At 45.5% G+C, this 15,190-nt stretch overlaps 1 protein-coding gene across 7 annotated transcripts in view; it reads right to left on the bottom strand.

The window, feature by feature from the left end:
• The window catches only part of LOC140426821 (uncharacterized), a 416,125-nt gene that overhangs the window by 346,525 nt on the left and 54,410 nt on the right, over nucleotides 1–15,190 (bottom strand). For all 7 annotated transcript variants that reach the window (XR_011948298.1, XM_072512042.1, XM_072512041.1 and 4 more), the window contains one exon: nucleotides 7,996–8,702. Coding sequence is in view for 6 of the 7 variants with exons in the window: in XM_072512042.1 (XP_072368143.1) it covers nucleotides 7,996–8,685 (690 nt within the window). In the remaining variant the exon portion in view is untranslated. The remainder of the gene's footprint in view (nucleotides 1–7,995; nucleotides 8,703–15,190) is intronic.

Here is a 15,190-nt window from a genome sequence, read left to right as displayed (position 1 = left end):
ATTTTAGGAAGGATATGGAAGCTTTGGAAAAGGTGCAAAGGAGATTTACCAGGATGCTGCCTGGAATGGAGAGTAGGTCTTACGAGGAAAGGATGAGGGTGCTAGGCCGTTTCTCATTAGAACGGAGAAGGATGAGGGGCGACTTGATAGAGGTTTATAAGATGATCAGGGGAATAGAAAAGTCAGAGACTTTTTCCCCGGGTAGAACAAACCATTACAAGGGGACATAAATTTAAGGTGAATGGTGGAAGATATAGGGGGGGGGGGGGGGGGGGGGGATGTCAGAGGTAGGTTCTTTACCCGAGAGTAGTGAGGGCATGGAATACACTGCCTGTGGAAGTAGTCGAGTCGGAAACATTAGGGACCTTCAAGCAGCTATTGGATAGGTACATGGATTACGGTAGAATGATATAGTGTAGATTAATTTGTTCTTAAGGGCAGCACAGTAGCATTCTGAATAGAACAATTGCTTCACAGCTCCAGGGTCCCAAGTCCGATTCCGGCTTGGGTCACTGTCTGTGCGGAGTCTGCACATCCTCCCAGTGTGTGCGTGGGTTTCCTCCGGGTGCTCCGGTTTCCTCCCACAGTCCAAAGATGTGCAGGTTAGGTGGATTGGCCATGATAAATTGCCCTTAGTGTTGGGTGGAGGTGCTGACCTTGGGTAGGGTGCTCTTTCCAAGAGCCGGTGCAGACTCAATGGGCCGAATGGCCTCCTCCTGCACTGTAAATTCTATGATAATCTATGATTAATCTAGGACAAAGGTTCGCACAACATCGTGGGCCGAAGGGCCTGTTCTGTGCTGTATTTTTCTATGTTCTATGAAAGTAGGAAGGAACTTAAGCAAGGAGTCAGGAGGGCTAGAAGGGGTCACAAAATGTCATTGGCAAATAGGGTTAAGGAAAATCTCACGACTTTTTACACGTACATAAAAAGCAAGAGTGTACCCAGGGAAAGGGTTGGCCCACTGAAGGACAGGGGAGGGAATCGATGTATGGAGCCAGAGGAAATGGGCGAGGTATTAAATGAATACGTTGCATCAGTATACACCAAAGAGAAGGAATTGGTGGATGTTGAGTATGGAGAAGGGTGTGTAGATAGCTTGGGTCACATTGAGATCCAAAAAGAGGTGTTGGGCATCTTGAAAAATATTATGGTGGATAAGTCCCCATGGCCTGATGGGAGCTACCCCAGAATACCGAAGGGGGCAAGAGAGGAAATTGCTGAGGCCTTGACAGAAATCTTTGGATCCTCACTGTCTTCAGGTGATGTCCTGGAGGACTGGGGAATAGACAATGTTGTTCCTTTGTTTAAGAAGGGTAGCAAGGATAATCCAGGGAACTAGCCTTACGTCAGTGGTAGGGAAATTACTGAAGAGAATTCTTCGAGACAGGATCTAGAGTTTTTTCGAGGAGGTGACAAAGATGATTGATGCAGGTAGGCAGTGGATGTTGTCTATATGGACTTCAGTAAGGTCTTTAACAAGGTCCCTCATGGCAGACTGGTACAAAAGGTGAAGTCACACGTGATCAGAGGTGAGCTGGCAAGATGGGTACAGAACTGGCTAGGTTATAAAAGGCAGAGAGTAGCAATGGAAGGGTGCTTTTCTGATTGAAGGGCTGTGACAAGTGGTGTTCCGCAAGGATCAGTGATGAGACCTTTGCTGGTCGTAGTCTATATAAATGATTTGGAGGAAAATGTAACTGGTCTGATTAGTAAGTTTGCAGACGACAGGTTGGTGGAATTGCGGATAGCGATGAGGACTGTCAGAGGACACAACAGGATTTAGATAGTTTGGAGACTTGGGCGGAGAGATGGCAGATGGAGTTTAATCCAGACAAATGTGAGGTAATGCATTTTGGAAGGTCTAATACAGGTAGGGAATATACAGTGAATGGTAGAACCCTCAAGAGTATTGACAGTCAGAGAGATCTAGGTGTACAGGTCCACAGGTCACTGAAATGGGCAATACAGGCGGAGAAGGTAGTCAAGAAGGCATACGGCATGCTTGCCTTCATTGGCCGGGGCATTGAGTATAAGAATTGGTAAGTCATGTTGCAGCTGTATAGAACCTTAGTTAGGCCACACTTGGAGTATAGTGTTCAATTCTGGTCGCCACACTACCAGAAGGATGTGGAGGCTTTAGAGAGGGTGCAGAAGAGATTCATCAGGATGTTGCCCGGTATGGAGGGCATTAACTATAATGAGAGGTTGAATAAACTCGGTTTGTTCTCACTGGAACGACGGAGGTTGAGGGGCGACCTGATAGAGGTCTACAAAATTATGAGGGGCATAGACAGAGTGGATAGTCAGAGACTTTTTCTCCAGGGTAGAGGGGTCAATTACTAAGGGGCCTAGATTTAAGGTACGAGGGGCAAGGTTTAGAGGAGATGTACGAGGCAGTTTTTAAAAATACATATACAGAGGGTAGTGGGTGCCTGGAACTCACTGCCAGAGGTGGTGGTGGAAACAGGGACGATAGTGACGTTTAAGGGGCATCTTGACAAATACATGAATCGAACAAAGAACAAAGAAATGTACAGCACAGGAACAGGCCCTTCGGCCCTCCAAGCACGTGCCGACCATGCTGCCCGACTAAACTACAATCTTCTACACTTCCTGGGTCCGTATCCCTCTATTCCCATCCAATTCATGTATTTGTCAAGATGCCCCTTAAATGTCACTATCGTCCCTGCTTCCACCACCTCCTCCGGTAGCGAGTTCCAGGCACCCACTACCCTCGGTGTAAAAAAATTGCCTCGTACATCTACTCTAAACCTTGCCCCTCTCACCTTAAACCTATGCCCCCTAGTAATTGACCCCTCTACCCTGGGGAAAAGCCTCTGACTATCCACTCGGTCTATGCCCCTCATAATTTTGTAGACCTCTATCAGGTCGCCCCTCAACCTCCGTTGTTCTAGTGAGAACAAACCGAGTTTATTCAACCGCTCCTCATAGCTAATGCCCTCCATACCAGGCAACATTCTGGTAAATCTCTTCTGCACCCTCTCTAAAGCCTCCACATCCTTCTGGTAGTGTGGCGACCAGAATTGAACACTATACTCCAAGTGTGGCCTAACTAAGGTTCTATACAGCTGCAACATGACTTGCCAATTCTTATACTCAATGCCCCGGCCAATGAAGGCAAGCATGCCGTATGCCTTCTTGACTGCCTTCTCCACCAGTGTTGTCCCTTTCAGTGACCTGTGGACCTGTACTCCTAGATCTCTTTGACTTTCAATACTCTTGAGGGTTCTACCATTCACTGTATATTCCTTACCTGCATTAGACCTTCCAAAATGCATTACCTCACATTTGTCTGGATTAAACGCCATCTGCCATCTCTCCGCCCAAGTCTCCAAACAATCTAAATCCTGCTGCATCCTCCGACAGTCCTCATCGCTATCCGCAATTCCACTAACCTTTGTGTCGTCTACAAACTTACTAATCAGACCAGTTACATTTTCCTCCAAATCATTTATATATACTACAAACAGCAAAGGTCCCAGCACTGATCCTTGCGGAACACCACTTGTCACAGCCCTCCAATTAGAAAAGCATCCTTCCATTGCTACTCTCTGCCTTTTATGACCTAGCCAGTTCTGCATCCACCTTGCCAGCTCACCCCTGGTCCCGTGTGACTTCACCTTTTGGATGAGATTAGAGGGATACGGACCCCGGAGGTGTAGAGGATTTTAGTTTAGACGGGCAGCATTGTCGGCGCAGGCTTGGAGGGCCGAAGGGCCTGTTCCTGTGCTGTACTTTTCTTTATTTTTGTTTTTTGAGCTGGAAAGACCCGGAATTGGATTTTCTCTGAAATCTGGCTTCAAATTCATGCACTGCTCTGGAGATCAAAATCACAAATCTCTGATGGAATACATTGGAATAAACTTGTCTATAATGTGCTGTTCCTTTCATCTATTTAAAATCTTCCCAAATAGAAGGCAGGAGAATGGGGATGAGAAAAATATTAGCCATGGTTGAATAGTGGAGCAGACTCGATGGGCTGAGTGTCCTAATTCTGCTCCTATGTCTTATGGTCAAACTTGGTTTCAAATTCCTGTTAGAGATTCTGATTAAAGGCCATCCAGTCTGAAATGTCAACTTTTCTCTCTCTCCACAGATGATGCCTGATCCGCTGAATATTTTCAACATTTTATGTTCTTATTACAAATTTTAGACTTTTCTCTCTACACTGCAAGGTCTAACTAGTATGTCTGACGTGTGAGATTTAGTCATTTTGATCAGTTTATTGTCCTTCTCCACCCCCACCACCAAACCACTGCTGTGACTGAAACTTTGAACTCTTGATGAGCCTTCAACTGGCCACTTGTTACTATTTTTAAGCTTCAGTCTGTTCCACATCAGAAAATCACTGCCTGACTGAAGAACAAACCTCTTCTGCTTTCAGATTTCATAATCTGTGCCAACTTGGTCATCTTTCAGATCCTTCAACTGACTTTGTAAACCTCCTGCACTTTCACACCTACAGAAATACCTATGTCTATGAATTCTCCAAGTGGCTTTTGGACTTAATTTGCACTGCCTGCCTTCAAACTCTACACAAAGCAATACTCCATCCCAAGTCATTATTATCCTACCACAAGACCTCAGATTTTAACTTTGGATCCCTTTCCATCATCTCCTATCAATTTGCAATTTCCCGTTTACTATCAAGATTTTATGTATCCTGATTTTTCTGTGACCAGACCAATGCAAATATCAATTTGTTTGCATAGTTTGGCTGCCTCTCTAGATTTGAGCCCATCAACCTAATTCCACTTTTGCTCATTCTTTTTAAACTTCTTTTCTCTTTACGCCGCCATGACCCCTCTTTTCCACCATGCCCCTTTCACTTTTCCATTCTCCGGTACTCTGTCCTCAAATCCTAAGGCAAACTCTTCCAGTATCCCTCTATCCTCCTGTTTTCTTGCAGTCATCCTAGGTTCAAATCCCTAATAAATAGCCTACAGATCCCTCGGTCTCTCACTTGGCATTCTCTAAAGATTTATTGAGGTACCCAGTGCTGGCACATTATGAGCAGCAACCCCACTTGCCCTATTCCACTCTGTCAACCTTACCACTGTCTGGGGGCCTAATTTAACCAGTCTCTTTGTCCAACTCATCCTTCGGACTGTTGACACTGTGGACCCAGCAGATCAGATCTCATCACACTCCTTATGCATCTCTAACCTCACACTTATCCACATTAAACTCCATCTGTCAAATTTTGGCCCCTTCTCCTCGCCCAGCTATATATTATCTGTAAATTCTATCTCCTTTTCTCTGCCTGCTTTCCCACCTATTTTAGCATTATCCGCAAATTTTGTTATGTTCCACTGCCCCTGCTTGCAGATCATTTATATAGATTGTAAACAGTGGAGGTCTGAGGACTGATCCCTGCTGCACTCCACTAGTTACAGTTCGCCAGCCAGAGAAGGACCCATTTATCCCGACCCACTGCTTTCTGTCAGTCAGCCAATCCACTTAGTACTCTACCCCCCAATCCCCTGCAACTCACCTTCTGCGGCATCTTGTCAAATGCCTTCTGAAAGTCTAGATATACCACATCCACAGGTTCCCCATTATCCACCTTGTTGGTTCCTCAAAGAACTCAAGCAAGTGTGTCAAGCATGACTTACTCTTCATAAAACCATGCTGGATTGTGTTTTGTATTTCCAAATGTTCAGTCACCTCCTCCTTAATGATTGATTCCAGAAACGTACCCACCAGAGGTGTCAAGTTAATCAGTCGATAGTGTCCTATTTTTTGCCTCTCTCCCTTTTTGAATAGGGGCATCACATTCGTGTTTCCAATCCACTGGGACCTTTCCATAATCCAGGGAATTTTGAAATATCATAACTAATGCATCCACCATCTCTGCTGCCACCTCCTTTAATACTCATGGGTACAGACTATCAGCCTTAATCCCATTCGCTTATCCAATACCTTCACCCTAGTGATGGCTATCCATCGGTGTTTCCCATTATTACCTCACCAGCATCGTCCTCTAAAGAGCCAACATTTACTTTAGTTATTCTCTTCCTCTTTAGATGCTTATAGAAGCTTTTGGTATCAGTGTTAATTTTTCCTGCTAGTTTCCTTTCGTAGTTCATCTTAGCTCTTGATTTTAGTTTTAGTAGTCTTTTGCTGAACCTTAAAAGTTCTCCCAATCCTCCATCTTAACACTAGCTTTTGCAGTATAATGTCCTAGTTTTTGCCTTTTTGTCCTCAGACTTCCTTTTTTAGCCATGGTACATTGGTTTCCCCCTTTTTCCTCTCGGGGATATACTTTAATTGAGATGTATTTAATATCTCCCTGAACATCAATGACCCAATCTCCACTGCTTTCTAGAGAGAACTCCACAGACTAAGGCTAGAGAAAAAAAAAATTGTCATCTCCACCTTGGGAGATAACACTGTGTCCCCTAGTTCTAGTCTCCTCCACAAGGGGAAGCATCTTCCCAGAAGTCCCCTCAGGATCTACTACGTTTCAATAAGATCACCTCTTATCCTCCAGTGAGACAGCGGACTCTGTTCAACCTTTCTTCTTAAGATAAGCCCTTAACCCCAGCAATGAGTCGAATGAACCTTCTGGGCTGCTTCTAACATATTTGCATCCTTTTTCAAATAAGGCGACCAAAACTATACAGTGCTCGAGATGTGGTCTCACCAATGCCCTGTATAGCTGCATGTAAAAAAAAGTCCCTACTTTTATATTTCATTTTCCCACTGCAATCAACAACAACATACCATTTGTCTTCCTGATCACGTGCTGTGCCTGCATACAAATTTTGATTTGTGTACCAGGACACCCATATCAGCTCATCTGCAACTGAAATCTTCATTCAAGCCTTTGTTACCTCTTGACTTGACAATTCCAATGCACTCTGACTGGCTCACAACATTTTACCCTGCGCAAGCTTGAGGTCCCAAAACTCTGCTGCCAGTGTCTTCACTCCCATCGTGTTCCATTCATCTATCACCTTGTACTCGCTGACTACACTGGATGCCAGTCAAGCAATGCTTTGACTTCAAAATTCTCATCCTTGCTTTCAACCCCATGATCTTTCCCTCCTTAACTCTGCAATTTCCTCCAGCTGCACATCCCTGCTCCAGCTGCATAACCCTCAATTTATGATTTTCTAATTCTGGTCTCTTCAGCAGACAAAATTTGAATCAGTCCACCACTGTAAGTTCTAACTTCACATCCCTACGCCCAAGCTCTGGAATACCATCCAAAAGCTCCCCACCTCTGCTTTCTGCTTTTCAAGACACTTCACTTTGACCAAGCTTTTAGATATCTGACCCCAATATCTTATGTGGCTCTGTGTCACATTTTGTTTTATAATACTCCTATGAAGTGCCTTGGGACATTTAATTACACTAAAGGCACTAAATAAATTAGCTGTTGTTGATTATCACAGTATAGGGCGGCACAGTAGCACAGTGGTTAGCACTGTTGCTTCACAGCTCTAGGGTCCCGGGATTGATTCCCGGCTTGGGTCACTGTCTGTGCAGAGTCTGCACATTCTCCCCATCTGCGTGGATTTCCTCCGGGTGCTCCAGTTTCCTCCCACAAGTCCTGAAAGACATCCTGTTAGGTAATTAGGACATTCTGAATTCTCCCTCTGTGTTCCCAAACAGGCGCCGGAATATGGTGGCGAGGGGCTTTTCACAGTAACTTCATTGCAGTGTGACAATAGAGATTATTATACTCAGGATATGGTAGTTCAACAGGTGAAAATGTGAAACCTAAAACTCCCAGGAAAGATCTCACATTTTCACACCAGGAGTTCCAACTCCTACCCCCATCCTACACAATTCTTATGTTACATGAATTACCATGCCACATCAAGGTGAAAGTAGTCCAGGTCATACATTAAGCAATATTTGATTTAGTATGACAAAACCGCCTCTAAAAATATATGCAATGCACCGCTAGAAGAAATACATCCAGTCAAACCCAGGCTCTTTTGTGTATAAGTGACACTCACATTCTTTCTTCCTTCCATTGGAGTTGGGGGACACAAGGTCATTGTGTTGTCCACTTTCTGTTCGGATTCATGCGAAGGACTGTATTTAACACTTTTCTTTCTCATTCTTTTTGCTCTGTGCGAAACTGGTATTTCTACGTCTTTGATGATTGACGATTGTCCTTCAGAATCCTTTGCATCCTCTGTTTCCACCTCACTGCAAATTGACGATTCAAACATCATCTTTCCATTCATAACCATCTTAGTTATCTTTAACTTTAACTCTGGAGAGCCATTTTGTGTAGAATCAGATGATATTGGAGAAGTGTGTCTGCCTTCATCAATTGCACAATAATCCTGGATAGGGGTACCCTCAGGGGATTCAGACCATGGTTTTGATTCTGGGGACTCAGAAAATCCAGTAGGAATCATAGAAGCCAGATCTTGAAGTCTGCGCAATGGGATATAAGGTGGTGCTGAAACGTGTCCATTAAATGCAGGCTGTGTGCCACCCTGTGAATCAGTGGACAACTGAACAGCACTTCTGTCCTGCAGATTACAGCACTCTTGTTCACAAATACTCTGTCCTGGCCTGCAGCCTGTATCGTTGCTCTCAGAAACATTGAAACCCAATGAATTTGAAAATTGTTGCGGATTAACAAAAGGCAATCCACCGCCCACCGTCATTTCATATTCACAGGCATGGTCCATCTTGCCTTAAAGTCAACCTAACAAAGAAGAAAAAGTAACTGGTTATAGAACAGTCAAACCAAAAAACATAGTTAAAAGATATCAGTGCACAAAAAACAATAATTACCAAGCCTCGAAAAACTTACTGAGAAGACTTAACACTATCAATTCGGAGGCTGTTTGGCCGTTCAAGCCTGTTCCGCCATTCAACAAGATCATGGCTGATCTGATTGTGGCCTTAAATGCTACTTTCCTGTCTGTCCCCATGTAGAACAAGAAACTGAATGTACTGGAGGCAGAGATGGACAACGGCCCAACCTTCACTGCTTTCTGGGACAGAGAATTCCAAAAAACTAATGGCTCAGATGGAATTTCTCTTCATTTTGGTCTTCAGGAGACTCCCTATTTTTAAACTGTATCCCTTAGACTCCTCTCAGCACCTACCTCATCAAGCCCCTCAATATCATATGTTTCAAAAAGATCACCTCTCATTGTTCTAAACTCCAATGAGCATTGGCCCAACCTTTCCTTATAAGGCAACCTCATCCCAGAAATCAGCCTATTTAACCTTCTTGAACTGTTTCCAATGCAAGTAAGGAGACCAACGGTAAACGCAGAACTCTAAGCGTGATCTTACCAATGCCCCTAATTGTTGTAGCAAGACATCCCTACTTCATTCTCCTTTCAATAAAGGCGAACATTTAATTTGCCTTCCTAATTACTTGCTGACCCTGCATGCCAACATTTTGTGATTCAAGTGCAAGGACCAAAATTGCAAGGATTCAAAATCACTTTTGGAATCCTTCCAATACGCCTATGGTAGGCGTAAGTGTCGGAGAGTCTCCTGGTCTGTCATGCATGAAATGACCCCCAAGTTATAGCCTCTGGTGCCAAGATAAAGATCTGTATCAGGAAAACCTAGCTATGGAAACAGGTGCAAGTACGTGCTTAGTCTGTCTCATGTGACTCTCGGTGCAGAAACAGAATCAAAAATAAAATATGGAGTAGAAATCTGTCCCTTAACTGGATGGTGCAATTTCATTATCACTTTCTGACGGCAAACGAGAGATCAAATCGGAGGCAAACCTGAGATCAGAAGCAAGCCCTCCAGGAAACTACCCTGTCATGCCAGATATACATCAGAGATTTTAAGGCAGGTACATAAATTTGCATCAATATTTTCTTATGAATTTCATAGTTACATTTTTTTTTAGAAAGGCATCAGCCTTGGCTCAATGATAATCTCCACCTCAAAGAGGAGGATGTTATGGGTACAAATCTCATTCCACTAAGGCTGACATTTCAGCCCAGTACCAAGTTACTGTTACATTGCTGGAAGTGCAGTCTTTAAGATGCTAAACCCAGTATGCCCATATGATTGGACATAAAAAGTCCTATGCTACTATTCAAAGTAGAGCAGCATAGGTCCCTTGGTTATTATTCCTGAAGACCACGGAAAACCAGTTTTCCTAGTCACATATGTCATTGTTGTTGAGGAACACTGCTATGTGCAAATTGCTGTCACATTTCCCTACAAGTCTTGGCAATTAAAAGTAGCTTCAATGCTGAAAAGGGAGAAACAAGTTGCCGAGGAAGACAAAAAGGTTTGGCACCATGTCTCACTTTTCAACAATATTCAAGCTCTGTGCTACCAAACAAATGTTAAAAGTACTTCATTGGGTGTGTAATATTTTGAAAAATTCAGAAGTCATGAATGACACATGTAAAATCTTTATTATAGACTAGCAGGGATCGGAAAAATATATGTGCGGCCAAATGCAAAATATGTGGGGTCAAATCAACATCTTTATTGTAAAGATAACTTCATTGCAACAATATAGGATTTCTCTTTCACAAATGGCTAACATGTTCCAAACTTCTCACTGAAAAAAGCTACATAAAACTGTAAAAACAAATTTCATCAAGATTCTCACCTTTGCAAAGAAAGAAAGACAGGTTTACATATATGATGGGCTCAATTTATTCAACACTATTTCCTTAAAATCTTCCATTACAATTTCAGCATCTATCAAAGTAAACAGTTCCAACACTTCCGGTGGCGTCATGTAGGGGGAAGTTGCACATTGGTTGGCTCCTGCTCGAGGCTTGTTCTTTTGGAGTTTATTTCCCAGGGAAAATATTTTGATAATCAAGTGCAGGAAGGCATAAGGAAGGAGAAAGGTGTTGAAAAACCAGAAAAAAACGCCGTGAAGAAGGGAGGGAGTGAGAGTTCGCCGTTGAGTGAAAGAGCCAGTCATAGAGCTGGCAAGATAGCGGAGGCTGGGACGGCCACACTGCTTCCGGCAGAAAAGATGACCGAGGTGATGGCTTTGGAATTGGATAAGCAGTTCGCAAAGCACATGGAGTTGATGAGGAAGGAGATGATGGTGAAGGTGTTGGTGGAGGCGGCAATTGCCCCGGTGAAGGTAGCTGCGTCAGAGGCATCGGCCGAGGTAGGGAGCAGGGGGAGAAAATGAAGGGAGTGGAGAAAGCCATGTCACAGCATAGCGATCAGCTCACCTCGATGGGGGAGGATCTGCAGAGGGTGGTCGAGGCCAACAAAGAGCTGCGAGCAAATTGGAGGATCTGGAAAATAGATCGAGGCGGCAAAATTTTAGGATCATAGGCCTGTCCGAGGGGGTGGCTGACGGAGTATTTGCCAAGCGTTTGGTGGAGGGAGATGATCCTCCCGGTACAAACTGGACCGGGCTCATCGGTCGTTGAGGCCTAAACCAAAGATGACTGAGCCGCTAAGAGCAGTGATTGTTTGCTTCCACAGGTACCATGTGAAGGAGAAGGTCCCGAGTTGTGCGAAGCAGTGGGCTGGGAGCACAGATTTACCAGGACTTAACTGTGGAACTGGCGAGGTGGGGGGCAGCCTTCGGCCATGTGAAGACGGCACTGCATGACAGTGGGGTGCGGTTTGGCGTAGTGTACCCAGCGAAGTTGAGGGTGACCTACAACTCCAGAGACTTTTACTTTGAGGCGGCGGAGGTGTCTGTGAAGGCTGAAGGATTGGGGCAGAAGTGAGGAATGGGATCGAGGACTGGTCTTGGACTGTGGGGAGGGGAGTTGGAAGAGTTTTTTTTTTTACTTCATGCTGTTATATGGGTCAAAGGGGGTTGAGTTATTGTTTCGCGATATGGTAAGAAAGTTGGGGGGGGGGGGGGGGTTGTCTTGTCTTTTTGTAGCAACAGTGTTTCTGGGGTTTGTATGTTTGCACTGGATATGGCTGTTTGAGGGAGTATGTATTTTCCTGGGACTGGGCAGGGAGGGGCCTTGGCAGGGCCCCCCCTGCACTAGCAAACCTAAGTCAGCTAGTGAGAAGAGGTATGCTGGGGGGAGTTATGATGGATAAGGGGGGGAGGGGGGAGTTATCATTTAAGGCTAAGGTAGATAAAGATGAGGGTGGAGTGGCAAAGATGAGATGTTGGAGGTGGACAGGAGGTGTGCAGGGGATACAAATCCAGCACTTTTAGAGAGAAGGAAGGAGCTACAGGATAGTTTTAATCGGTTGTTCACGGGGAAGGCGGTGCATCAATTGAAGCGGGCGAAGGGAGCAGTTTGAGTGTATGGGGAGAAGGCACAGCACATGCTGGCAGGCCAACTTCAGAGGGAGGAGGCGGTGAGGGAAATGGACTAGGTGCAGGATAGGACGGGGAAATTGGTGGTGGCCCCGGACCAGATCAATAGGGTGTTTGAGGAGTTTTATGAAAATTGTATAGGTTGGGGCCACCGGGGGAGGGCCGGATGGTCTGGAGTACCCAAGGTTGGGGAGGAAGATAGGATCACACTGCTGGGGTCGGTAGGGGAACTGGAGATAAAGGAGGCAATTGGAAGGATGCAGTCGGGGAAGGTGGCAGGACCAGATGGGTTCCCAGTGGAGTATTTTAAGAAATTTAGGGACAAGTTGGTGCCAAGTTGATGGTGGACATGTTTGAGGCGGCAGTGGGGAAAGGGGTACTGCCACAGACTTTGGGGCAGGCCTCATTTTCCTTGCTGCTGAAGAATAAGGATCCAACAGAGTATGGGTCATACAGGCCTATATTGTTACTGAATATGGATGTGAAGATATTGGCGAAGGTGCTGGCGGCTAGGTTGAAGGGGTGCCTCCCGAAGGTGATAGGAGAGAACCAGGAGGGGTTCGTGAAAGGGAGACAGCTATTTTTGAATATTAGGAGGGTGCTAAATGTAGTTATGACACCGGCGGAGGGAAAGGAGACAGGTGGTGTTTTCGCTGGATGCAGAAAAGGCATTTAATCGAGTTGAATGGGGGTATTTGATTGCAGCTCTAGAGGGGTTTAGGATCGGTCCGAGGTTTGTGAAGTGGGTACGATTATTGTATAGGGAACCAAGGGCGCGTGTCCGCACAAACAATAGCTGTTTGGGACATTTTGCTCTGCAGGGGTGTCCCATGTCCCCTCTGTTATTTGTGCTAGCGATTGAGCCTTTGGCTATCGCGCTGAGGGGGGGAGGGGGGGAAAGAGAGGAGGAGAGAACGGCGGAGTCTGTATGCGGATGATTTATTACTGTATGTGTCAAGAGCTGAGTGTGTCGATGGTGGGGGTACACTGGAGATTATCCGAGTGTTTGGGTCCTTTTTGGGGTATAAATTAAACCTGAAAAAAAAATGAATACTTTGAGGTGTCCCGACCAGGGGTGGGAGGACTATCATTCCGCAGGGCGGTTACAGACTTTAGATATCTGGGGGGCGCAGGTGGCGTGGGATTGAGGGGGGGGGGGGGGGGGGGGGCTCTGTAGGTACAATCTCACTACCTTGGTGGGGAGGGTGAAGGTGGATTTAGCAAGGTGGGATGGTCTCCCTCTGTCGCTGGCAGGTCGGGTGCAGGTCATGGACTGGGGCAAGGGGAAGTATTGAGGTACCTGCAGCTCCGGGACTTTGCCTGGAAGGGGGTTCAGAGCTTCCCGATAGCGCTGGCCTCCACGTTGTTGGAAAAGGTATTGATAGGGGGAAAATGGAGAAGGGGGTGGTATCGCCAATCTATGGGAGGTTTTTGAGAGAGGATAAGGTATCCTGGGAAGGGATTAAAGTCAATTAGGAGGAAGACTTGGGGGAGGCTATGGAGGACGGCCTGTGGTGAGAGGTGCTCCGGAGGGTAAACGCCTCAACCTCGTGCGCGAGGTTGGGGCTGGTACAGCTGAAGGTCGTGTCCAGAGTGCATCTCACAAGAGGAATGATGAGCCGACTCTTTGAGGGGGTGAAGGATGTATGTGAGCGCTGTGGGAGGAGCCCCGCAAACCACGTTCACATATTTTGGTCCTGCCTGAAGCTGGAGGGGTTTTGGAGGGAGTGGTACATCGCGGGGGTGGTACATGCAAGTTTGGAACCAGGGCCCCTAGAAGTCATTTTCAGGGTGTTGGATCAGTCCAGGCTGCAGGCAGGTGCCAGGGCAGGTGTTTTAGCCTTCGCCTCGCTAATTGCCTGAGGTGGGTCCTGCTGGGATGGAGGTCAGCTTCTCCTCCCTGTGTCTCAGCTTGGTGGGGGGGGACCTGCTGGTATTTTTGCCCCTCGAGACGGTGAAGTTTGAGCTGAGGGGCAAGGATGTAGGGGTTCTACAATTCATGGGCATCATTTATCATGCACTTTCAAGAATTGGCTGCCATCGAACATTAGGGGGGGGGCATATTGGGGGGGGGGGGGGTTGAGCACATGATGACCATTAATTCTCTGTTGGTCTTTTTGTTTTGTTGTATTGGGAATGCATGGCTGATGTTTGGGGTTGTATGCTGAATGGGATGCTGTTTGGGGGATTGATATTGTATTTGGTATTATTGTTGATTATCTTTTGTTGTGTATTTGATGAAAATGTGGAAAATGAGGAGAATTTAAAAAAAGGATATAAAAAGAAACCAGCTCCCTGTCATGAAGACAAAGTGCGTTTTTAAGATTTCAAATTTTGTAGCAGCTCTTTCCTCAAGTTCAATTTTGCGTGGTGGCATGTTTATTGGAGTTAGATGTGCAGATTGTGTAGAACCATTGGATGGTACATTTCACAGTAACTTCATTTGAAGCCTACTTGTGACAATAAGCGATTTTCATTTCATTTACATACTTTATCATCTTTTTCTGTAGAATCAATGCTGATGTATTCTCTCACCCAACAGCATTTCTAAAACAGTTTCACTCAAACCTGTTGAATCCTTAGCATAAAGAGCATCTTTTGAATAACAAGTTATTACACTTAACCAATTCCATCATTTCATCCATCCCTTTCATACCATCCTTTCCTTCCATCCCACACAGAAACACTCAAGTCCGGGTAATTAGGTTGTTGGGCTCCCCTTGCTTGCCCTAGTTTTTTTTCCCCTCAACCAACTATCAGACCCCTCCCCACATTCTGCCTATACTCCACGACCCATTGATAGCTGTACATACATTATGCATCCAGGTACATCTGGCAAATAAACCCACCAGACACACCCCTTCAACTGGCTAATCAAAACAATGGGGACAGATCAAAACGGAGCATTATGGACGACCGGGAGTTCCCCATGTCATTCCAGA

The sequence above is a fragment of the Scyliorhinus torazame genome, chromosome 7 (assembly GCF_047496885.1).
Source record: "Scyliorhinus torazame isolate Kashiwa2021f chromosome 7, sScyTor2.1, whole genome shotgun sequence".
NCBI lineage: Eukaryota > Metazoa > Chordata > Chondrichthyes > Carcharhiniformes > Scyliorhinidae > Scyliorhinus > Scyliorhinus torazame.
This window is presented reverse-complemented; position numbering and strand designations above follow the sequence as displayed.